The 23,063-nt window shown below is 33.1% G+C and overlaps 1 protein-coding gene across 1 annotated transcript in view; it reads right to left on the bottom strand.

Annotated features, from left to right (window-relative positions):
• Positions 1-783: 783 nt before the first annotated feature.
• The window catches only part of Cht7 (chitinase 7), a 104,614-nt gene continuing 82,334 nt past the window's right edge, over positions 784-23,063 (bottom strand). Inside the window, exons 8-19 of the mRNA XM_090104289.1 lie at positions 22,225-22,352; positions 19,751-19,875; positions 18,645-18,758; positions 16,811-17,010; positions 14,279-14,496; positions 12,883-13,037; positions 7,070-7,241; positions 6,247-6,363; positions 4,121-4,256; positions 3,556-3,728; positions 2,944-3,145; positions 784-2,431 (exon numbers count right to left, since the gene is read on the bottom strand). Of these exons, the coding sequence (XP_089960415.1) occupies positions 2,217-2,431; positions 2,944-3,145; positions 3,556-3,728; positions 4,121-4,256; positions 6,247-6,363; positions 7,070-7,241; positions 12,883-13,037; positions 14,279-14,496; positions 16,811-17,010; positions 18,645-18,758; positions 19,751-19,875; positions 22,225-22,352 (1,955 nt within the window). The 3' untranslated portion in view covers positions 784-2,216. The remainder of the gene's footprint in view (positions 2,432-2,943; positions 3,146-3,555; positions 3,729-4,120; positions 4,257-6,246; positions 6,364-7,069; positions 7,242-12,882; positions 13,038-14,278; positions 14,497-16,810; positions 17,011-18,644; positions 18,759-19,750; positions 19,876-22,224; positions 22,353-23,063) is intronic.

Genomic DNA, 23,063 nt, shown 5'->3' with positions numbered 1-23,063 from the left:
TATTTCAATAAAGTTTTTTGTCATTGTTTGTGTGTATTATTCAATTCATCCCTATGTTTCCCTTAGTATTAGGTACACTATATACATACATACATACATACAGTACACTATACAGGTATATAACTGAAAAAAAGAGTTCTCTAAATTTATTTTACAGTCTCGTAATATGTATGGCTTTTCAATTTATTCTGATTTTGATTGGTAGCAGATGGTGACCTAAATTGTTGTCCTGGGTTCGATTCCTTTTGTAAATATTGTGTAATTCTTGGTCACTATATCTATATCTACATCGAGTTGCTTGGAAGAAATCGCTCACTAGCGATAAAGCCGCTCTTTGTACATCTCCATTATAAGCTAACAAAATTTATTTGTATGTACAATTAAGAGTATATCATTTCATTTCATTGTGATTAATATATTGCTTTTCTATTATCAATGTACGATATAATAATTATATGCGATACCTGCTTTTACTAGGTACGTGTTTTATGCGTGCAAAGCCGCTGTATAAGTGAAGTCCCGTGTCCCCGTAGTGGGGTAGGGGGCAGATGTATTATTCATACATCTGTTTCACTGATCGATTTTTCTTTAGGGACAAGTAGGTGATCAGCCTTCTGTGTCCTGCCAGACCGAGTCATTTTTTTTTCGTCTCCACCGGGAATCGAACCCAGGACCCCTCAGTTCTACGCTCACGCGTCAACCACTGTACCGAGGAGGCGGTCGAAAGCCGCTGTATAGTGGTAGCTTATTCGACGCAAGGAAAGGTGTAAATAAAAGAGAAAATAATTTTAATATTTTTTAATACTCTTACTCATTTGTATCTAAATACGATATTTACAAAACTTAGAAATTTATTCACCTACTTAATAGAATTATCTAAAAATGTCACGGTCACTGTAATCAAGCTAAGGCAGTTAGGCAGTGATGTAGCTGATACGAGTATTTATACGATAATTTACAATTATATCGATAACACGAAAATGCTGTAGTGTCCCAACACTATAAAACGTATGCATAATAGTTGGATAATTGTCTTGTAATTCTTCTCTATTTTTACATCTCTCTCTGGTATAGTTCTTATTACAAAGTATGATTTTGAACAGCATTTCCGCTCTTTTCTTATATATTTATCATTATTAAAGTATTGCTAAATTTATCATTACAATACTTTTAGGTCTTTGTAATTTATTGTTTTTGTATAAAATATTCAAAAAATCGGGCTTAAGACTGGAGTAAATTGGAATTTACGTTAAGTCAATTCACACTGTTGGAAATAATGCAAATTATATTATACATTCATTCAGCATTGCTAATAACTTTTATAATGATAAATATACAGATAAACCTATTTATACAGTCCCAAAAATACACAGTTCTATAATGAAGCCAATTCATAATTAATTCTCAATTATTTTCATTAAAAAATCTCTATAACACGTGCCATAAAAAGATACAATTTAAAATGTACACTGATTGAGCAAATTTTATGTTTCTATACTTTTACGGCACGTGTTATATTTGAATCCCGGTTTACAGCTAACCATGTACCTTTGGGAAATACTATACAAGCCTTAATCGAATTAAGTCATAAAATATAAATATGATAATATACATAAATTAATCACGCCGATGACTAAAAGTTTTGGTAAACAGATCATGTTAAGGGAAAACAAACAGTTAAGTTTATCCAATTTACTTTAAGGAAACGAGACAGTTCATTTTAATTCAGTCATGTATATATCCAAGAGATATTTAGTTAGTCTGTCAATCTGTTTCACCAAAACTTTTACTTAACACTTATTCAACGGTAAAAAATGATTACCAAATACTTAATTAACAATAAGTACAAAAATGTTAAAAATTTACTTTATATCACACGAACCATCTCTAAATCCGTCATTGTTAATAAATATATTTTAAATTTAATTTCTACAAGGTGGAAATTAACGTATGGTACTTTAATGTTTTGTAGAAACAACTTGTTTTCTTTGTGAAAACAAATCACAAAGAAACAAGCATTCTCTTTCTAATTAGTAATTAGTAAATGTTTCAAAATTATAGATGAGAAGTAATCAAACTTCATCACGTATAAATCTATAACGTAAAGAGAATCGTTAAAACGAATAAGTCATCTACACCATATACAATAGAAAAGTTCTTCTTGTTCTAGTCCTTTCTACAAAACAGAAAACATTCTAGAAGGTATCGAATTTCTCTTATCGCTTAGCAGCAGGGGCTTGGGTGTGGTGTTGGCAGCCTTCTACATTTTCTGGCCAATCACAGACGTTCTCATTGGGATTGAACACGAGGTTAGAGGGGCACGGCATGTGGTGCTTCCTCTCTCCCTCGCACATGTAGTACATGGTGCAGTCGGCTTTGTCTTTGTGGTAGGAGATGTGGCCGTCTTCTTCTTCGCAAGTCACTTCGTTGGCTGGAAACATATGCTTATTAGTAATAAGACTACGATACTTAAGCTGGACAACGTAGCTACGTTAACTTTAGCTACATTTAGACATGCTCTACGTTAGATTAGGTTGTAAGTGGTTTGCATGAGTTAAGTTTACCCTCATGACACACAATCACAACTCATGACATCTAAATATTTATAAATCTCGTGTCACAATGTTTGTCCTCAATGGACTCCTAAACCACTTAACTGATTATAATAAAATTCGCACACCATGTGCAGTTCGATACAACTTGAGAGATAGGATAGTTTAAACATGTAGGTACCACGGGCGAAGCCGGGTCGGAACACTAGTATTATTATAGCATTCTAACGTTATTCCATATCCACTCATTATATGTTACGTACCCATTTTAAATTTAATTTTGTCAAATTCACAGTGTCTAAATTTGTTTTATTCATTCAGTTCTTATTCAAATAACCTAAAATTCTTCTAATCTATCTTTTACTTCTACAAAATTATCAAAAACACTCACGATCTTTAGTAGTGTACTGCCCACTGCCGCTCGACGTCTCATACGGTCCGTCGTACTCCAGCCTGACCTTGTAATCACCAAGTTCCTGCTTCATGGCAGTGATGAGAGGATACTTCCCGGTTCCACATGAACCTCTGAAGTCATCCATGTCGATGGACCAGACCATGATTCCACCGAAGCCTTCTTCTTTGAGCCATTCCATCTAGAAAAAAATATAGAGCTATTTAGACTTTAAAAAATAATTAATTTTTGGTTCAAAGGAAGTGAGCGAGCGAGCATTTTCTGATGTTTAAATAATTCAAACTAAAATGAAAAGCAGCAAGTCATTACAAATGTTAGGAGTGTTATATGTTTATTGTATGTTTTCAAAGAAAAACCCGCATAGTTCCCGTTCCCGTGGGATTTCCGAGATAAAACCTATTCTATGTGTTAATCTAAATTACCATCTATATGTATGCAAAATTTTGGTAACTTAAGGTTAAAATTATCTTTAAAATGGTATTTTTCACTTTATTATATTGAAAAATTTTCCTAAATTGCATCGATTTGTCTCAATGGATGTCAAGAATCATCATCATATTAGCCTAATTCTTCTCTATCTTAGATCCTTACCTTAGTCTTTAGCGATCTCTCATCATCAAAGCCGACCCACTGGTCGTCCCTATACGCGAAGGGCACCATCTGCTCATTATCCCAGACCAGAGTAGTGTTATCTTCTCTGAGGAAGTCGCAGATCTCATAATAGGACATGAAGCCAGCTTCGTTGGTGTAGCGACCGGCTTGACCTGAGAAATAGACGATTCATTATTTGCGCGAATAAATGGAAAATTAAAAAATATAGAGATATCGTAGTTGGATAATGTTTAAGCACTAATAATCCTGAGAAATAGTAGTGAAGACATTAAAAGATGAGTTTAATTTATATTGAAACTAAATGATAATTATCCGTATTACAGTTATTTTGTTCATTTCCCATGCTAAATTGAGAAATCTGATGTTACTATTTTTTTGACAAAAGGAAGAAATTGTACAATACATTCATTATTTTTCTATATCTTGTCCTACTGCTAATTGCTGCTAAATAAGTTTATAGCTTGTAGCAAAAACTATAATAAATCACACTTTGTACCAACAAATCCTAAATATCTATCAACAATCATTAATAATCAAAACTTACCACCACCAGACGCAGCGGCTCCAATGTCAAACTGTGTCTCATTGATGAGGGTGAAAGACCTTCCATATGTTGGCATACCGATCATGAGCTTCTCTTTAGGCGCTCCTTGACGTACCCATTCCCGGGCAGAATAGTCCTGGAAAACAATATTGGATTAATATAGGTATATTAAAGAGAATAGGCTATTCAGTTAGCAGTACAGTGGCCGTATTATGACCTCTTATTTCCAGACAGTTTACGCCGTGAATTGAACTGACGGACCAATTAATAAAATACCATTAATTATACCATTAACCATGGCTGGTTAATGCAATCATATGAATTTGCCGGTATGGTCAATTCACGGCGTAAACTGTCTGGAAATAAAAGGCTCTAATACGGCCCCTCTTAGTAAGAATAGGCTTCATTGTTTTAAGAAGAGTTAACAAATAATAGAGATATAAGAATTGTTGTATTGTAGTTTGGGAACAGATGGACTTAATCTTTTATTTTGCAACTCAAGTTGTAGTTTTTATCTACAAGCAAGTAAATTGGAGTTACGGGGGCATAATGATACAACTATGTTTTTTCGTATAAATCTTCGTGACTTGGATACTTCTTTAAGTTTTGTAATATGTAACTATAAACCGTGTAACTTCACTTTTATATCGAATTTTCTAAAATACATATTATGCAATTTTCTAAACTGGATTCCCAGACTAAATTCCCAACGAATAGTTTTGGCCAAATATCATATCCTCAGATAAATAGAAAAACAAATATACGAGTTACATACATCACGACGAGAGCCATAAACTGAATTAAATTCCGCACCTATGGAATGGCTGTATAAATTCCGATTCCGGGAATATTGCGAATATCCGACAGGTATCAAAACTTCAAATATTGCGAGGCTTGTAAATAACGAGTGTGCGAATACATTAGATACAAGATTCCAAGAAAGATTTTTACTCTGATGATTTTTTGTACTTCTTCAAGTCTAGTTTAAGGGTGCTTTTTCACTAATGATGTGCGAGGATGTGTAGCTAGGAATGTGTTTGTAAATAACCAACAGTATCGCTACAAACGGTAAACGCTTCAAACTTCAAACTAAATGAAGCGATATGATTGGTTATATACAAACACATTCCTCGTTACACACCCTCGCACATTATTGGTGGAAAAGCACCCTTAAGCTATTATACTACTTATAAAATAAATACGAAAGTGCGAATGATTGTCCTTTTTTCTTGAGGCAAATGAGCGTTCATACGATATGATTTTTAGGAAAAATCCCAATCCCATGGGACTTGCCTTTGATACGAGGCGAAGCCGCAAGCGGTAAGCTAGTTGTTCTATGTTATCGTGGGACTTATTTTATAAGCTCTGTTACACTTTACGATATGATAATATCTTTTAATACTATTACAATATTACAATACATAATTTGTCCATGTACGTATGTGTGTTTAATCCCGATATTTTTAGAGCAAAACTCGTTAAAGATTAAAACATTTACGTAGAATCGGTATTGTTTATTAATATTATCAATTATAATAATATTATAATGTTCACAATTCAGTTATGCTTTTCTTTTGTATTTCAAAACAATCTTCAACGATATTTTTCTTAATTGTTTTTTCAATTAAATGAATCTCGAATTTAAATTGCAAAGAGCTTCAACTTCGTAAACAATATTTTAACCTTAATTGCTATTGACTGATTTCAAGCGAGTTCAGAAATTTTAGAATCAATGTTCATTAAATTATTCAGACGTTAAGATTGTTGGTTATTATTTATATGTATGCACAAAATACAATAGTTTGAACATTTTTATTTTATTTAGCAATAACAGTGTAGGTAAGCTAAAGACAAATTTCGATAATTGTATTGAATCGAAATGGAGCAATAAATACAATTTTTCATAATCGGAAATTAATTTTAACTATATCTAGAGCATTTCTCATATTAGGTAGGTATATTTTGTTTTATTTACGCGATAATTTTTGCATACATTTTCTATCCCCTTTTTAGAAGATATTACGGGAATCTAATCACGCGGAAAGTCACTGTCCTTTTAATCTCTAACAAAGGACGTCTATAAAATTTCTTCTAATCTTTAATTTCAAATGACATTCTCAACTTACCACAGTCAATTTTTTCTGATAGCTAGTGGCGCTCTCTAGCGGGAAGAGAGGGCTGTTGTGGCCGACCTGCCTTTCCCATTGGCCGTGGAAGTCATACGTCATCACGTTGATGAAGTCCTGTTGATAAATAAACGTATAAGACGAAAGAAGTAAGATGTCTTGAAGTACTTTAAATGTTTGATATCCTTAAACTGTGCTGTTCAATTGGAAATGAATTAATTGAGTAGTAGTAGTAGTAGAAATTAATTGAGTTAGAATCCTTTTAATCGTTAGTTGAATGTTTCTAACATTTTATGGAGAGTATGATATTATATCTACCGTTATATGAATTGTTTAATACTTTATGAGTTACATGCAAAATTAAATTATAACAGTGATCCCACTGATCAAATTATCGACAATATAATACATGTAATAGTTTTCATTTTAGATTGATTAGACTGCTCAATTAATTTGAGTATAATTTCATATGCATTTAGATTATAACCTAACATTCTGGCTAAACATAATGTTAACCGAAAGCCATTAGCAGAAGCTAGTAATATTCAATTAATAATTTTATCAAATATCATATTTATACTCCCCTCTCCTAAATTAACTTCCCTTGCACAATTCCATTCACATTCTATCTTAATATTTATAAATCTCGTGTCACAATGTTTGTCCTCAATGGACTCCTAAACCACTTAACCGATTATAATAAAATTCGCACACCATGTGCAGTTCGATCCAACTTGAGAGATAGGATACTTTAAACATGTAGGTACCACGGGCGAAGCCGGGGCGGACCGCTAATATAATATATTATCTATAAAAAACTCACCAAGTATTTAGCAATCTCAGGCACATCATAACCAGCGGCGATAGCTTCAAAGGAAGCCGGTACAGCAGCCGTGAGGAGGAGGCGTGGCTGTCCAGAGGTCTTGGCCTCGCCTTCGAACGCGAGACGCAGTTCCTTGAGGAGGGACACGAATGCTGCACGGTCGTCTGCACCTCTGTAATGTGTTGAGGATTATAATCATTGTAAATTGATGTAATAAAGGTTTAGTAATTGTAAATTGTTAGGGAAGATTCTGACCAATTTGAATAGCTCGTCAACATATTTGCTAAGCGACGTGAAACGAGCAAAATGTGTAAAAAGTATGGAGTAGCAGAGTGGAATAACATGCAAGTTAGGAGCCAAAATGTAGTATCGGAATTTATAGGATAGGATACTAAATGTTTTTAAGTTGTTATAATTAAGAATCACGGGGCGGTTAATTTAAAGTGAGTATTTATTAGAAAAAAATGACAGAGTTAAAGGACAGAGAGCAAACTGAGATTTAGCTACATGAAAATTTGACAAAAATATTTTTATAAACTACTAGCTGTTGCCCGCGACTTCGTCCGCGATTCGGTCGTTTTTCGTCATTCGTCGTTTAAAAAAAATACATGACACTTTATTTTTGAATGTTCTTAATTGTCTCTTATAAAATTTAACTACATTAAAATTGAATACTCTGATAAGAAAATCTTAAAATCATCGAAAATCATAGACATCGAATATCTGAGGAAAACATGAATGAATGTGATTTAAATTCTACATTTCTTAGTAATTAAAATAATAATCTAAATTAAATGTAGATTAACAGTTTGAGCGCGCCATTATAGAATACTTATGTACCTAAGTAATAAATTACGTTAGTTTAGATAGTAACTTTACTAAAAACACGATGACTTTCTTTCGCGCTCGGTACCACAAACTAAACATGTTTGTGGTACGTGGCCCGCGTCACTTTACGCCCCACGAGTTCCCCTCCGTTGCTATGCGAAAATACATTCGTCGCCCTACTGTAGGAAAAATTGTAATACTGTGGCCTGGGCGTTATAACACGCTCAGGGAATTCCTGAGTGCTGATAGACTTCCGTCTATCGGCATTTATACCAATTTTATATTAATATCACCATCTTGAGGAAAAGCTTCTAATGTCGATTTAAAACGCGTATATACGGATTAACCTGATGAATTAACATGTTCTAAAATTGTGAAATGAGTTCAGTTTTAAATTCGAGAAATATTGATTTCTTGTATTCGATTATTCGTCGTAGTCGAATACAAAATATATTTAAAGAAACTTAGGTTGGCCTTCAGGCAAAAGGGATCCTATCAAATGATAAACTTGACCTTGTATCTTAAAAGTAAGAATGAAAGGAGCATCTGATAATTGTTGAGCACCAAAGGATCATTTAAAACGCAATACTATAAGAGCTAATATTGTCTAAGAACTGTTTAGATTGCACATGTTCCTCTAAAACTTAAAGTAGTGATTTCAAACGTTCCGGCGTATCTTCAAACGAAAGCCGACTCCTTACTCCACTTTAAAGCATTACAAAAAGAACATACTACGTTAATATCGCCTATACAGAAGATGATCTGTAATCAATTGTGAGGTTATAAGCAAACCCACTTTTATATTATTTTGTCGGACCACACCACCGAATTTGTAGATTGATCTTCTATGTTCACCTCTAAGTCATTAAGACTATGTCGAAATCTGTCTGCAGTAAGACGGGCATCTCGCTATTCGTCCGTTTAAAGAGACCAATAGTTTCAATTCTTAATCTTTCATTAAACAAACTTATTAATCGTTCTTGTCTCAAATAATGGTAATATTCGCGTCCCTACTCTAGTCATTGCTTATGCTCATGTTCATCTTCGAGAGATCGAATAATATTATGGTGCACCCTATTATTTGTCAAACGGTCTTCATATTGAGTAAAAGTTTCAGAATTCTCGAGATAAAATATGACGATCGTGATCAGCTGTGAGACGTAATTCCCTCTCAGTGAGGGTTTCGGTCTCACGGGATAGTACAATATGCCATTTGCGATCAGCTGTGAGACGTTATATATACCCTCTCAGTGAAGGTTTCGGTCTCACAGGATAGTACATGCCGTTCGCGGTCAGCTGTGAGCCGCAATTCTCGTTGTGAAGCGGTTTCAGGTTCGGCATAACACATGTTGTTTTCGGTCAATAGTAAGCCTCTTATCTCTAACGATCCTTGAGAACTCTTATTTATCATTTTCTTAACTTTGCTCGAATTTCGATATATAAAGATTTTTTAGGTGGCACTGATGCGGGTGAATAAAAATTAAGTTAAAACGGACTAAGAGTGTTATAATCTCAATCATCATCATCAATACATATAATAAAATTGTGGAAAAAAATTAGCAGGTGTTATTATTATCGAGAAATCGAGAGAAACCATTTTTTTCTCTTAAAAGCTCCCCCCCTCGCACTTCCCGAACTCCGATTGACCGTAATTTATTTTTCCTTACATTTTTATCATATCCTTTTCTAATGGGTTTCATCCTACTGCGATTTTTTTTTGTTTCAAAAATTATCTACCCTGGTGTATAGGTAAATTTTCCACATAAAATGTCCTTTAAATTATGTCGTATTATATTTTTAACCCCCGACGCAAAAAGACTGGTGTTATGTGTTTGACCGCTATGTATTTCTGTGTGTGTGTGTGTCTGTCTATGGCACCGTAGCTGGCTAACAGGTAAACCGAATTAGATGCGGTTTTTTTGTTAGGCAGAATATTTTCCGACGCTGGTTCTTAGATAAAGTGTATCAAAATTGGTTCATCCACTTATTATACCTACATAGGGGTAAAAGTGGGAATGAAAAAAATGAAAGTTATAATTTATTTTTAAAGATCGTCGGGAAGTTTATGAAATTATTTATTCCTTTTTCTATACACTTTTCTTCGTCTCAACGGTTAGTTACGTGCTCTCTCTCTCTTCAGCCTTTAGTTACGTGCGTGAGACAGGAAAGATCTAATTTGGATTTGTTTCTGGATTTGATAAAAACTGAGTATCGATTTGATAAAAACTGAGTATCGATTAAGCTGATCAGTGGCTACTGGCTACACCATAGATTATTAAAAACATCCGTTTAAGAAAGGAAGGAAATAGAATTTGCTCCTCTCCCCCCCCCCCTGGTTCCTAAAAAATAATATGATATAATTTAAAAGAAATTTTACGTAGAATTAGTTAGGCATTTCTTTTTTGATTTTCGATATTATATACTAATCATAATTTTTAATTACAATAATATGTAGTAACTATTTGGTATAGGTTAGGCATTTCATTTCTTGATTTTCTTTAATAAGTTGGTACGTAAGTTTTTTAGCTCAGTTTAGTAAGAAATTTTAATAACAATTCTTTTAATTATTTATGGTAGTACAACAGTACAGTATGGTTGTACGTATTTACTCAATAATTGTATGTTAAGTAGTAATTCAGCATGGGCGTAGCCACGGTGGGGCTGGGTGGGGCGCTTACCCTGGCTTTGATATGGTAGGTACTAATTGTGAAGGGTGTGGCCTGGGCGTGGGATTAGGACTGAACGTGGCATATGGCGTGGGAGTGCGAGTGGGCGCGGGAGTGGGAGCATGAAAATAAAAATGATTTTTTATTGTTGCCCCACCCTGAGCCCATGGTCATAGGTCCCATAGTCACTATTCCACGCGAACGAAGTCGCGGGGACAGCTAGTAGACAAATATAATCAGAAAGCTTTGAACTCCTAAGCTCAACCATAAAAGATAGACATTTATGATGTCGGGAGATATTTTTTATATAATATGGAGAACATTTCTTTCATACTTGATTTCTGTGTAGCTTTAACCATTAAGATTAATTACCAAGCAATAATCATACAGATAAATACTGAACAAAAGTATTAACAGTCAAAGTATATTTTTACTAACAACATGTAAATGATGAAGGAATAATAATTATCAACGAACTAACCTTTTTGTATTAGAGTCCCGCCTCGTGATCGAATTATTAAAACACGAAGATTTTTAAAAATGTAACCAATGAACACAATCAATATTAGATTAACTGTAATGGTGTCTAGTTTGACTTAAGATAATATACATCTACCCTCACTTTTAAAAATGTAGTATATTCACACGAATTATATAAGCGCACCTTATAGGGAAGGGAAGATTTATTATGGGTTAAAAAGTTAAATAAATAAATAACATAATTATATTTAACTTATTAATTTTTAACATTGAGTTCAGTAGTGATAACATGTAAATTGATTTGATTTTTACGAAATCTCATAGATGGCGCTGAATCAAATTTGTCTTTATAGTACTAAGATTCATTAAACAGTTTCTCTGCCCAAATTACGTAAATGACGTAGTTTTTATAGTGTAAAGCTAGATAATAGCATGGCTTACTCAAAAACAACATTTAAACATGAGTCTTTAGATTGTACGCTGTCGTAGTACACGGAATACGTAAGAAAAGTAAAGGTTCACAGCTCCTCCCCCGGAGGTGATAGCATGATAATATGTTTAAAAAAACCTCACACGACCTGTTAGTAATATTCATGCAAAATTTGAAGTCAATCTATGCAGTACTTTTCGAGATTAGCTCGGACAAACATACAGACAAACAGACAAACAGACAAACAGACAAACAGACAAACAGACAAAAATTCTAAAAACTATATTTTTGGCTTCTATATCGATTATAGATCATGGATTATGTATTCTTTTAAAAAAATATTCAATGTACAGTTTTGACTTTCCTACGATTTTATTATATGTATAGATTTGTATGGAATGATTATTATAAAAAGCGACCAAATTGTAACGGGTGTTTGCAATATTGTTATGATCGATTTATAAATCGTAAACATTTATTAATGAGTGGCAGATTTAATTGATAAATCATTAATTATATTATGTCTCTGATTTTCTCCAAACCAGTCTAACTAGTAAAAAAAAATTGATGTAAAAACATAGTTTAAATTTGTAATAAAAGTAACATATTCTAAAACCCATTCACACCTATAAATCCAAACCTGCAAATCCGCAATATGCATGAAGTTTTCCAAATATTTAAAGAGGAAAAATATAGAATTGTAAGAAGTTGGACGTTTCGACAGCACGTTAGCTTAGCTGTTCAACAGTATGCAGGGAGAGTAATGTGAATCCTTTTGTAAATATAGTTCTGGATGTTATTTTATAATATTTTGATGGAAATAAATATTATTATATTTTACGGTCCGCTCCGGCTTCGCCCGTGGTACATATTTCGCAATAAAAGGTAGCCTATGTTCTTTCTCAGGGTCTATAGATTATCTGTGCCAAATTTCATCAAAATCGGACCAGTAGTTTATGCGTGAAAACCATACATACATACATACAAACCTTTCATGTTTATAATATTTAGTATAGATAGAGATGTAGTGTTTTGTCAAATTGGGGAGGGATGAACATAAAAATAGTTTAATGTGTATTTCCCTTCATATTTTAAAATAGATTTATCAGAAACCCTTAAACAGTTCTAGAATGAAGTTTTTATAAAAATATGAAGAGGAACAAATTAATAGCTACTTACTATATTGCATTTATTTAAACTTACATTTCGAGTTTTATCAAAATCGATTCAGACCACAGATCCATATTAATACAACGTTGAATCAATAAAGAAATAACAGATATAATATAAACCTGAATAGATGAAGATATTAAAAGTACGTTTAAATTAGGTCAAAATCTAATCTACAAGAGTCGTTTACAAACATACAGGTGAAGCAAATAAAACTGTGTTAAAGTTACAATCCTCACCTCGGGTACTCCCAGTCAATATCCAGACCGTTGAACTGGTAATCCCTCAGGAACTCGATAGCTTCATAGACGAACTGATTCATTCGGAAGACGTTAGATGTCAGCTCTTTGAATGGTGTCGATCCGAACGCCCAGCCTCCGATGGCGAGTAAGATCTGGTAATATGAGAGCAAGTTTTAATATTTTATTTTTCGTCGATCTTATAAATAGGTAATATTGGGTTGTTTGTTCAGTTTTATTTTTTATTAACAGCTTATAATTCAATTTAAGTACATTGGAAGATGTTTGATATAGATGTTATTATTTACTTTAGTTATATCAGAACTTGGAATGCATATTTAATTACTTGGCTAAATAATAGCATTGGTTATTAAATAAATAAATAAATATTATAGGACATTATTACACAAATCGACCTAGTCCCACAGTAAGCTCAATTAAGGCTTGTGTTGTGAGTACTAGGCGACGATAGATATAATATTTAATAAATACAATACATAAAAATGAATCGCAAAATGTGTTGGTAAGCGCATAACTCGAGAACGGCTGAACCGATTTCGATAATTCTTTTTTTATTATATTCCTTGAAGTACGAGGATGGTTTTTATGTAGAGAAAACGTAAACATGTACCACGGGCGAAGCCGGGGCGGACCGCTAGTATATAGATAATAACACCCAGACCCAAGAACAAATAATTGAGTTCATCACACAAATATTTGCCCTGACCGGGGATCAAACCCGGGACCGTCGGCTCAGTAGGCAGTTACTTTACCACTGCGCCAACCGCGTCGTCGCGGATTAATAAAAGGAGATAGTTAACTTAAACATATAATAAATAATATAAACATATAAATTTATTTCTAAATATTCTAATAAAATAATAGCAAATAAATCAGTAAAGCATTGCAATTATTTTCTGATAGAATGAAATTAACACTTATAATAAAAATGACCGAAAGTTACAAATGACCCGAAATTTTGTGGGTCATTTGTAACAGGATGGCGGTTCTACAGGGGTCTTAGTACGCAATGACAAAAAGAAAAATGATGGTCAGAACGCTGATACCGGATGCCTTATGATACTGTAATATAAAATATTACAGTATCTTAAGATAAAATATTATAGTATCTTCACCGTGTGTGACGCGCTTTACAGTTTCAAAAAACCCCAAGGCAACTTTGTCTTGGGGTCTTGGGGATTTTTATTACCAAATAAGAACTTTCTGAAAATAATTATAAATTAATAGTAGCAAATAAAACAGTAAGTAAAGTATTGCAATTATTTTCTATTAGAATGAAATTAACACTTAGAATAACAGACTCTATCTCTATCTATATAAAAAGTAGTTTTAAATGAATTCAGGACAAGATAAACCTTACTAAACTATAACTAACCTTCAAATTCGGGTTCTTCTCTCTCAAACCGACCACCTTGTCATACATATCAGCATCCTTTTCATCAGCCTCAGCAAGTTTATGGTCCTTCAGGGTTGCGAAGGCGTAGATGACGTGGGTGCAGAGGTTAGGGTCTACGTTTTCTGGTGTGAACCGGCCAGCGCTTGGCCGTTTGGATGACCAGGAGGTTAGGTAGCAGAGGATCTGGGGTTCGCGTTCTGGAAAAAAAGTTGTTAGGAAATTAGTTGAATAAATGGTGTGCTGTATAGGGGTTTATTGTTACTGTTGACTGACAATTCTTCCCGTTTATTTGTTATACATATAATATGTTGATATCCACGTTAACATAAAAGAAGTCTTAAGCATGATTGCAGCTTTTGTTGTTACTATGATAAATTGAATTTTACATTACAAAGAACTATAAAGAAAATTAGTTGTTTTATCATAAATAAACAGATATCGATTTGGTGTTTGTTTATCAATTCACACCATCCATTTTATTCTTAAAACATAAATAGCTGTTATTTACTAATACGCAAACAGAATCTACTTTCTACACATTATAACTAAATATATTATACTTATAACTAAAACCAACTAATCAAGTTAACTACTCATAAAGAAAGAAAACATTAATCTTTGATCCAATCCCGATGAATTGCAAACAAATCCATCACAGAACTGGCACTTTGTGATTGATCTTCTGAATTATTCATTTGAAATTAACGAAATGAGCTTTTTATATGCCGCTCCGTTCCGACATCAAAACCTACAGAGAAAACTTGACAGACATTGAAAATATCTAAATAATTGCTTCCATAACTTCACCATTTGAAAACGAGTTCAATAAAAGTTTCTTGGAAGTTCTATACGTAACAAAATGTGTTATTTATCACTGGCCCTTCTCCGAATGCGTAAAGCTCTTATAAACTGTCGCTTCGCGTCATAAACTTGACAAGCCTAAATCACAAAACTCGTAAACATCCATTCTTCTTACAGGCCAATACGCTATGACCCCTGTAACTCTACGACCGTAGCTATAAACTTAGAGCGTTTTAAGATTCGCAGGTCTTTAAATTCTGGTGTAACACTCGAGTGTAAAAGCACTCGATGTCTGGAACTTTTAGCAACTATGTCGACTCACTTTGTTCTTTGAAAGGCTTACTTGACTGTAAGGAACAAGTGAGTACCTAGTAGTGACCCTTGTGACACCCCCCGTTGAAATTGTTGCGCGGCGTGTTACCTATGTTTTGAGGCTCATAAATAGAAGATTATTGGTTAAATTTACGATCGCGGTGTATTATAACAATGTTTGCGATACTTTACTGAAATAGTAGCAGATGAAATCTATTACACATATACAACGTACATTGTTTTTATTGCAAGAAATGATGGTAATTCTGTGTTTTGTGGAATGCGTTTTTATATATTGGCATATATATTTTAAATATCATAATCATTTTTTTAATTTTGCCTTTTTCGTTTCAACTGTAAGTAGTTTTACGTAATTCATTAATATATATGTAGCTTTATCAAGTCTTTAATTGAATATAATTTATTACGTCTTAATGATGTAAAAACAATAATAACATTCACTGACCCATTTACCGCAAATAAAAACAATAGAATTGATATGAAAAATAATACCGAAAGAACGCATTGAAACTATGTAGTTACGATTACAACAAAAAGGCAGACCACCTGTGTAAGTCTAGTAACTAGTTACAATACAAAAAGAGAGTTCATATTATAACATGTCATTACCACATAATACACTTTCGTTGTCGAGAAAGTTAACGATGTAATATTCTAAGCGACAGTTGCAATAAATAATATTATGTTGCAGACAATTGACGTATGTTTTGGTGAAAGTTAGCTGTTAACGATATAATAGCATGACCGAGTACTGTCAAATATTACTGTTAAAGAACAGTGTCTTCAGAAGCTATCATTTTAGCTCGATATACATATATTATTACTATTATTACTAGCTGCACTCTGCGGTTTCTACAGCGTGGTTCCGCTTCTGTTGATCTTAGCGTGATGATATATAGTCTATAGCCTTCCTCGATGAATAGGCTATCTAACACCAAAATAATTTTTCAAATCAGACCAGTAGTTCCCGAGATTAGCGCGTTCAAACAAACAAACTCTTCAGCTTTACAATATTAGTATAAATTGGCGCCTGTTTATGTAACTTGGAAAATCTCTGCGCTTTTAATGTATCTATGACTATTTTAATAATAATTATAGGCATGTTATTTGTTTATTGCTATAATATTACTTTGATTTTGTCTTGTTTTTGCATTTTAATGATAAATAATGTTACTTGAAAATTATAATTAAAAACTGTATTATATCCAGTACTTTTAGACAGTTATATCTACGTATATACTTGTTTAACGTAGGAAATAGGAATTATTTATATTTATTCAGTCTATAAAATTCTACTTATGTTTAATTTAGCAATTACACTAACATATTTCAAAAATCCCCAAGAAATATAATTTAACTCAAAAACAAATTACTTACTGTTCTTATCAACAACAGCAGCGTTATTATTCTTCACGATAATGGTCTTAGTGGGTTTCTTGACTTTGCTCAGTACATCGGACAGACTGATCTTGATGGGTTCTGGTTTTTCTGTAACTTCGAAAACCGCGCTGGCTGCTACGGTCGACCAGTCTATGTCCTTGGCGTCTTTGCCTCGAGATATGCCGCGGAGTTCTTCTCTGTAAAAATATTAATAATTAGGATATGTAATGTGATTTTTTATAAGGGGATAATATCACAAAAACGGCTAAAATATAGATATAATTGTATACCAGGTTGGGAGCTAAGTATAAGTTATTCGACCGATTGTCATAATATCTAAAGATGTAATACAAAAAATACGTAACTATATTGAAGATATTTTCATCTAAATTCATAAAAAAAACTAACACCTATATAAACAATTTTTTGATAACTATTTCCCACATCATTTTAAGTACTATGTAAATTCAGGAAAACAGTCCCAAATAATCTTTCAAGGAGATGCCATTAAAATTGGCAATTTACGTGAAAATAGTTCCAATTCTGTCACACTCCTGTTGAAAGTTGGTGGGCGAAGTTGGAGGCAATAAATCTTGGGAATAACTCTGATATCCGACGTTGCAGTTAATCGAGCGTTCCTCACTTAAAAATTCTAAAACGTAGGAACTTTCGGGACTTGCGGAAAAGTTCGTGAATCAAATGGAATTAGATTGATTGGATCGGTCATTATTTCAGCCAACAATAGACCTCAAAAACACGCCATTGAAATGCAGGGCTTTATGTGGAAAGTTTATTATTATAGGGATACACAATAGAATTAAAAATTAGAAAACCGCTCCAGGATTTTTAATGTCAATTTTTTTTGGAGTAAAATGTTCTCTTGTTATTTATATATTTTATTAATGCATATTATAATATACTAACGCTATGTTGAAAAAAAAAGCATTTAAAGGGATCTTCATTTAGCGGATCTTCAGAATATCATAATTTCGTGTACTATTTACTTTTATTAAACAAGAGGAAAAAGATTAGCTCGTAAAATCATTCACGTTTCATTTTGTCAGTATAAAATAATAATTGTCATAATTACACCGATCAGATATAATACATAAAGATGAAAGCCCATCAGAACTCAAGCGCTCCAGGCATTTTCCTGCGCCATTTATTTTTGAAACACCCGAATATATTTGCCATTCAAACACATGCCACAGCGTACATAAGGGAAATAAACGCGATAAAAGTATATTTTTTACGCAACATTAACTTTTAAGCATGCCTGCGGGTCGTTCAAACCTTTTATGATACACTAAACTTTTGCGTTTGTCAAACTATCCTTATGTGATAAATGGGCTTTTCAGAAAAAGAAAAATAATCCGCATTTTGTAAGTACTGATTCACGGAATTTAATAAAGGACCAGTGCCAGCTCGAAGTAATTTCTTAAATAGTTCCGGAATTTCTACACTGTTATTATATTTTCCACACGGTCGACATCGCAATTGAAACATTCCAAACGGATACCCAATTTGAAAGCAGTTTATTTTTTTATTTTAGAACAGACTCAAACTAAAACTAAAATATTTTTATACGTATGACCTTTCTGCGTACATTTGGGAATTTAAGGTGATAACAGCTGTTCAGTACTTTTCTCTTTTACCAGAAATAAATGTTGGTTAATATTTACGGTACAATTTACTTTCATTCGCATATTCTTTCTGCCTACGTTTCAAAATGTATAGTCCAGTACCATAATAATATATTGATGGTACTGAATCTAAGTTCTGGTACTGGGTTCTATCTTATACTATGGTTCTATTCAGGGGTATATCTTACCTCATAGCACCAATGAGAGGATACTTCACGTTGCCTCCACACACGGTACCAGAGAAGTCATCCATGTCTACTGTCCACACCATGGCACCTCCGAAGCCGTTGTCCTTGATCCACCTGATGGAGACATGTTGGTCAATAAAGGTAGAATATCAGGGAGGTATGTATATAGAATTCTGATTTGAAATTGTTTAATATAGGTAAGATGTTATATTTTTTTGTGCCCTATGACGGTGAAATATATTTTTGAAAAGCAGCGTCTTTACCTTAATATAACTATATATTTAATTGTGAATATACAATTCTATAGGAATTAATTGTTAAGAGCAGGAATTCATAAATTAATGATGTTCAACTCACATCATAATTTTGAATAATTAACCAAGTTATATAACCTTTTCAGGATTAAAACCTTGATGTATATCTAGCCACTTAAATAGTACAGCAGTGGTTGTACGAGAAAATAAGGAAGATATAAATTGGCAGACCCAACTAATTGGCTAATATTCTAGAGTGCTTATGTTACCCTTAATCCCTGTGATCATTCGATCAACCCTTCGTTGTTTTTCATGGTCAGCTTATAATTTAAGAATTGTTTGTAGTGGATAACCTAATTGGTTCAGGTAGTTTGAATTTAATCCCCGTTTTTGTCATGTGCGCGTGGAAATTATTGCTATGTAATGTTTACCTTGATTATATTATATTATATAACAAGAGTTAAATAGAAAAGATAGATAAGAATGTTGTGACGTTTATAAACGAAAAATCCATACTAATGTTATAAATGCGAAAGTAACTCTGTCTGTCTGTCTGTTACTCAATCACGCCTTAACTACTGAACCAATTTGCATGAAATTTGGGCTAGAGATATTTTGATACCCGAGAAAGGACATAGGCTACTTTTTACCCCGGAACATAGGATAGGTTTTATTACGGAATTCCCACGGGAAAGGGAACTATGCGGGGTTTTCTTTGACTGCGCGGGCGAAGCCGCGGGCGGAAAGCTAGTAATACATAAATAATCAACATTAAGAAAAGGAATCTAAGGAATAATGCATAGTAAGTACGTCATTAACGTAACCGACTTCTTATACAACTACTAAACTTACCTCATTTTGTTCCTAATAGACTTTTCATCATCAAAACCGACCCACTGATCACCATGGATGGCGTATGGCACCTTCATCTCATCATCCCACACGTAAGTACCACCGTTTCTTAGGATTTCACAGACCTGATGATGAAAAAGAAAGAAAATGCTATTGATAATTTGATTGTAACTGAGGTTGTAACAGTGAAGAATATTTTAAATCATTATTAAAATTTAAAAAGAAAGTTCTGATAAATTTAATTCGTTTTAAATACAAGGAGGTATTATATTATCTGTGGTTTCGTAAATAATAATTCAATTATTATCTTGAAGTGTTAATAAAACTTGATTAAATGGTCAAATAAGTTTTATCGAAACTCGTTTTAAACAGTACTGTCCAAAGTTAATATTCACGAATTAAAATGTTACGCCGAACTCTTTTATCGCGAAAAAGGCAATAAAGCCGACTTTTCCGAAAGTCCATTGAAATAGTACCGTCAACAAATAAATTGAATTAAGTCCGAACGACATTTTACGCAAATTAACTTGGGAAATCGCAAATTCCTGTCGTTTATAAGCGTGTAAATTGCAAATTATAAAGAAAGCTTCTTTATCAAACCATTAACCTTGGAACAAACGGTTTTGTCAGGTAAGACTTGTAAGGGAAGCGTTTACTCTCAAAGGATGATGGACGCCCGTTTGGAGTATGTCGTTACGACTTTTTATCGTGTTGACTTTTTATGACGTTTTATAAATATTGCTTTACTTTCTTCGTTTAGTTTAATGAATATATTCTGTTTGAATATATCGCTAATATGATAAGACTCTACAAATTCAAGATTTAAATGAAACATTTTTTTAATAAACCTAATATTGGAAATTAAGGACATATGGAATCATGATGTTTTAATATGAAAATTTTAACAGAACTCTAAAATATGTAGTCAACTTAGATTACAAAATAAAATACAGATGGAGCATGACAACCTCCCGTCGCCCTTGTCAAAGAAAATACGAAATCAAAAGCAAATACGTCGCTGCACTAGTGCTATAGCGCATATAGTGTCATGCAATACGTCAAAAAGGGTTTGCAATTTTAGTAAAAAAATGCTGTCTTGTGATAATAAAACGCTGTAAAATTTGTTCCCGAAAACAAAAAAAAAGATAAAACATCGTTTCACAGGTTTTCTGTAGATTATTTGGCTGATTTATTTCTTTATACGAATAATAATTTTACAGATATGAAGGAATACAAAACTTCAACGTATGTTGCCAGTATTTTGAAAATGAATTTGCCATTTTTATTGGTAAAACGGTAAAACGGTTAAAAGATCTTCAGGGTAATGCTGTTGGATTTTTCGATCGTGAATGTAATTATTTGTAAAGTGCACTAAAGGTTCATGATCATTTTTAGATTATTTTAATAAGCATAATACATTATTTTGTTACTTTTATAAAGCTTAAAAACGCCATAGTCGTTTTCGCTAGCGATTTAATTTATGTGAACTCCATGATGGTTATGATGAAAATAAAATGTCCCGTATTCTCGACTAAAAACTACCGCTATTTGCATTCATATATTTTGAAAAATAAAAAATAATATAATTATTATAGTTAATATTGAAAATTTTTGAAGTGAAACTTCTTTATCGGGGTTGGAAAAAAATTTAGTGTAACATTTTTTCGTTTCGTTACGTGCCATCTTTTTCTTGTCCCTACCACGCGTGATTCGACGTATTTCTGTAAAGTTGCAAATTATTTTTTGAAAAATAAGGTCATAAAGAAGTTTCACTTCTTACGTGTGTACACTAGTACACACATTTTTTTAATGTAATTTATTTAATTAAAAATTGAATACAATTATTTTGTCTATATATAACTTTAGTAGGCAGGTACTTTTATATAATAAAATAATTTTTACAATATTATAAAAAAAAATATCAACAAACCCGAAATAATATTAAAATAAAAATTAAAACTTGACTGCTAATTTATGTATATAGTCTACGTCACTACCGCCACTAACATAATAATTCAGATGATTGCAATGAAACCTAACAACTCAAAATCGGTCCAACGGTTTATACTGCAGGCCGTGTCAAAGAAATATTATACATACATACATAAACTCGAAAAACATAACCCTCTTTTTTCCGTAGTCGGGGAAAAATTTGGGAAATTTTTCAATATCTGGTAACATTACACGCACACAGAAGCACCGTGTACGTACAGTGCAGCGGCGAAATGACAGCACACATAGCTTTATTGAAAATGACGATAAATCATTCGGTTTAGTTCGGCAACGCTCCATCTGTCTTTTATTTTGTAATCTAAGGTAGTCAATATTTCAGATTTGACTATTGATCTGATATTTGAAAATAAATCATTGCATGACAGCACCTTCCATGTTCACCTTAACCAATCAAATAATCGTGACGTCACACTCCAAACGCGCTACCAAGATGCCTTGCAATAATTTTTAATTAACCTCACCTCATAGTACGCAAGGAAGCCGCCCTCCTTTGTGTACTCGCCGGCCTTGCCGCCCCCGCTCGCCGGAGAATTCACTTTGAAGTTGTTGACGTTGGACAGGGTGAAACTGCGCCCGTAGGTTGGCATGCCTGGAAGATGGGGGCTTTGAGACAATTTTGTTCTTGTTTACTTTTTTTGTTCTGTGTTCATTTCAGGATATACTTGTGAAGACATAAATACGGAGAAAAAAAATGTACTTGTTAAGTAGGTGGCCTTATCGCTTTCAAACTATATTAGAAATAGGCCAATAAAATTAATTGTAGGTATGATGAAATATATTACAATTTTAGAGTATGCAGAAACTTAGAATTATGTTGTCACTAGATTTCCGCCCGCGGCTTCGCCCGCGTTTTTAAAGGAAAACCCGCATAGTTCCCGTTCCCGTGGGATTTCCGGGATAAAAGCTATCCTATGTGTTAATCCAAGTTACCCTCTATATGTGTGCTAAATTTCATTGCAATCGGTTCAGTAGTTTTTACGTGAAAGAGTAACAAACATCCATACATCCATACATCCATACTTACAAACTTTCGCCTTTATAATAGTATTAAGATAAGGAACCGTTAATAACAGTAAGATAATATCATTAGAAGGCTCTCAATTATTTGCCAATCATATTTTAATATAGAGGTAATGAAATATCATTGTAGTACGATTATATTAGTCTCTTGTAGCGTATTTAATTTGTCTTTGCTCTATTAATATTTCTACATACTAATTTTCTCAAGTTAGCATTGCTCATTAATCATTTATATGTTACAGATTCTAACGAAGTTTCAGAAGTTTGGCTAAAATTCGAT

This window comes from Colias eurytheme, chromosome 8 (assembly GCF_061535395.1).
Source record: "Colias eurytheme isolate Ceu_HAF_F1 chromosome 8, ilColEury1 Martin Lab GWU primary, whole genome shotgun sequence".
In the NCBI taxonomy this organism is placed as follows: domain Eukaryota; kingdom Metazoa; phylum Arthropoda; class Insecta; order Lepidoptera; family Pieridae; genus Colias; species Colias eurytheme.
This window is presented reverse-complemented; position numbering and strand designations above follow the sequence as displayed.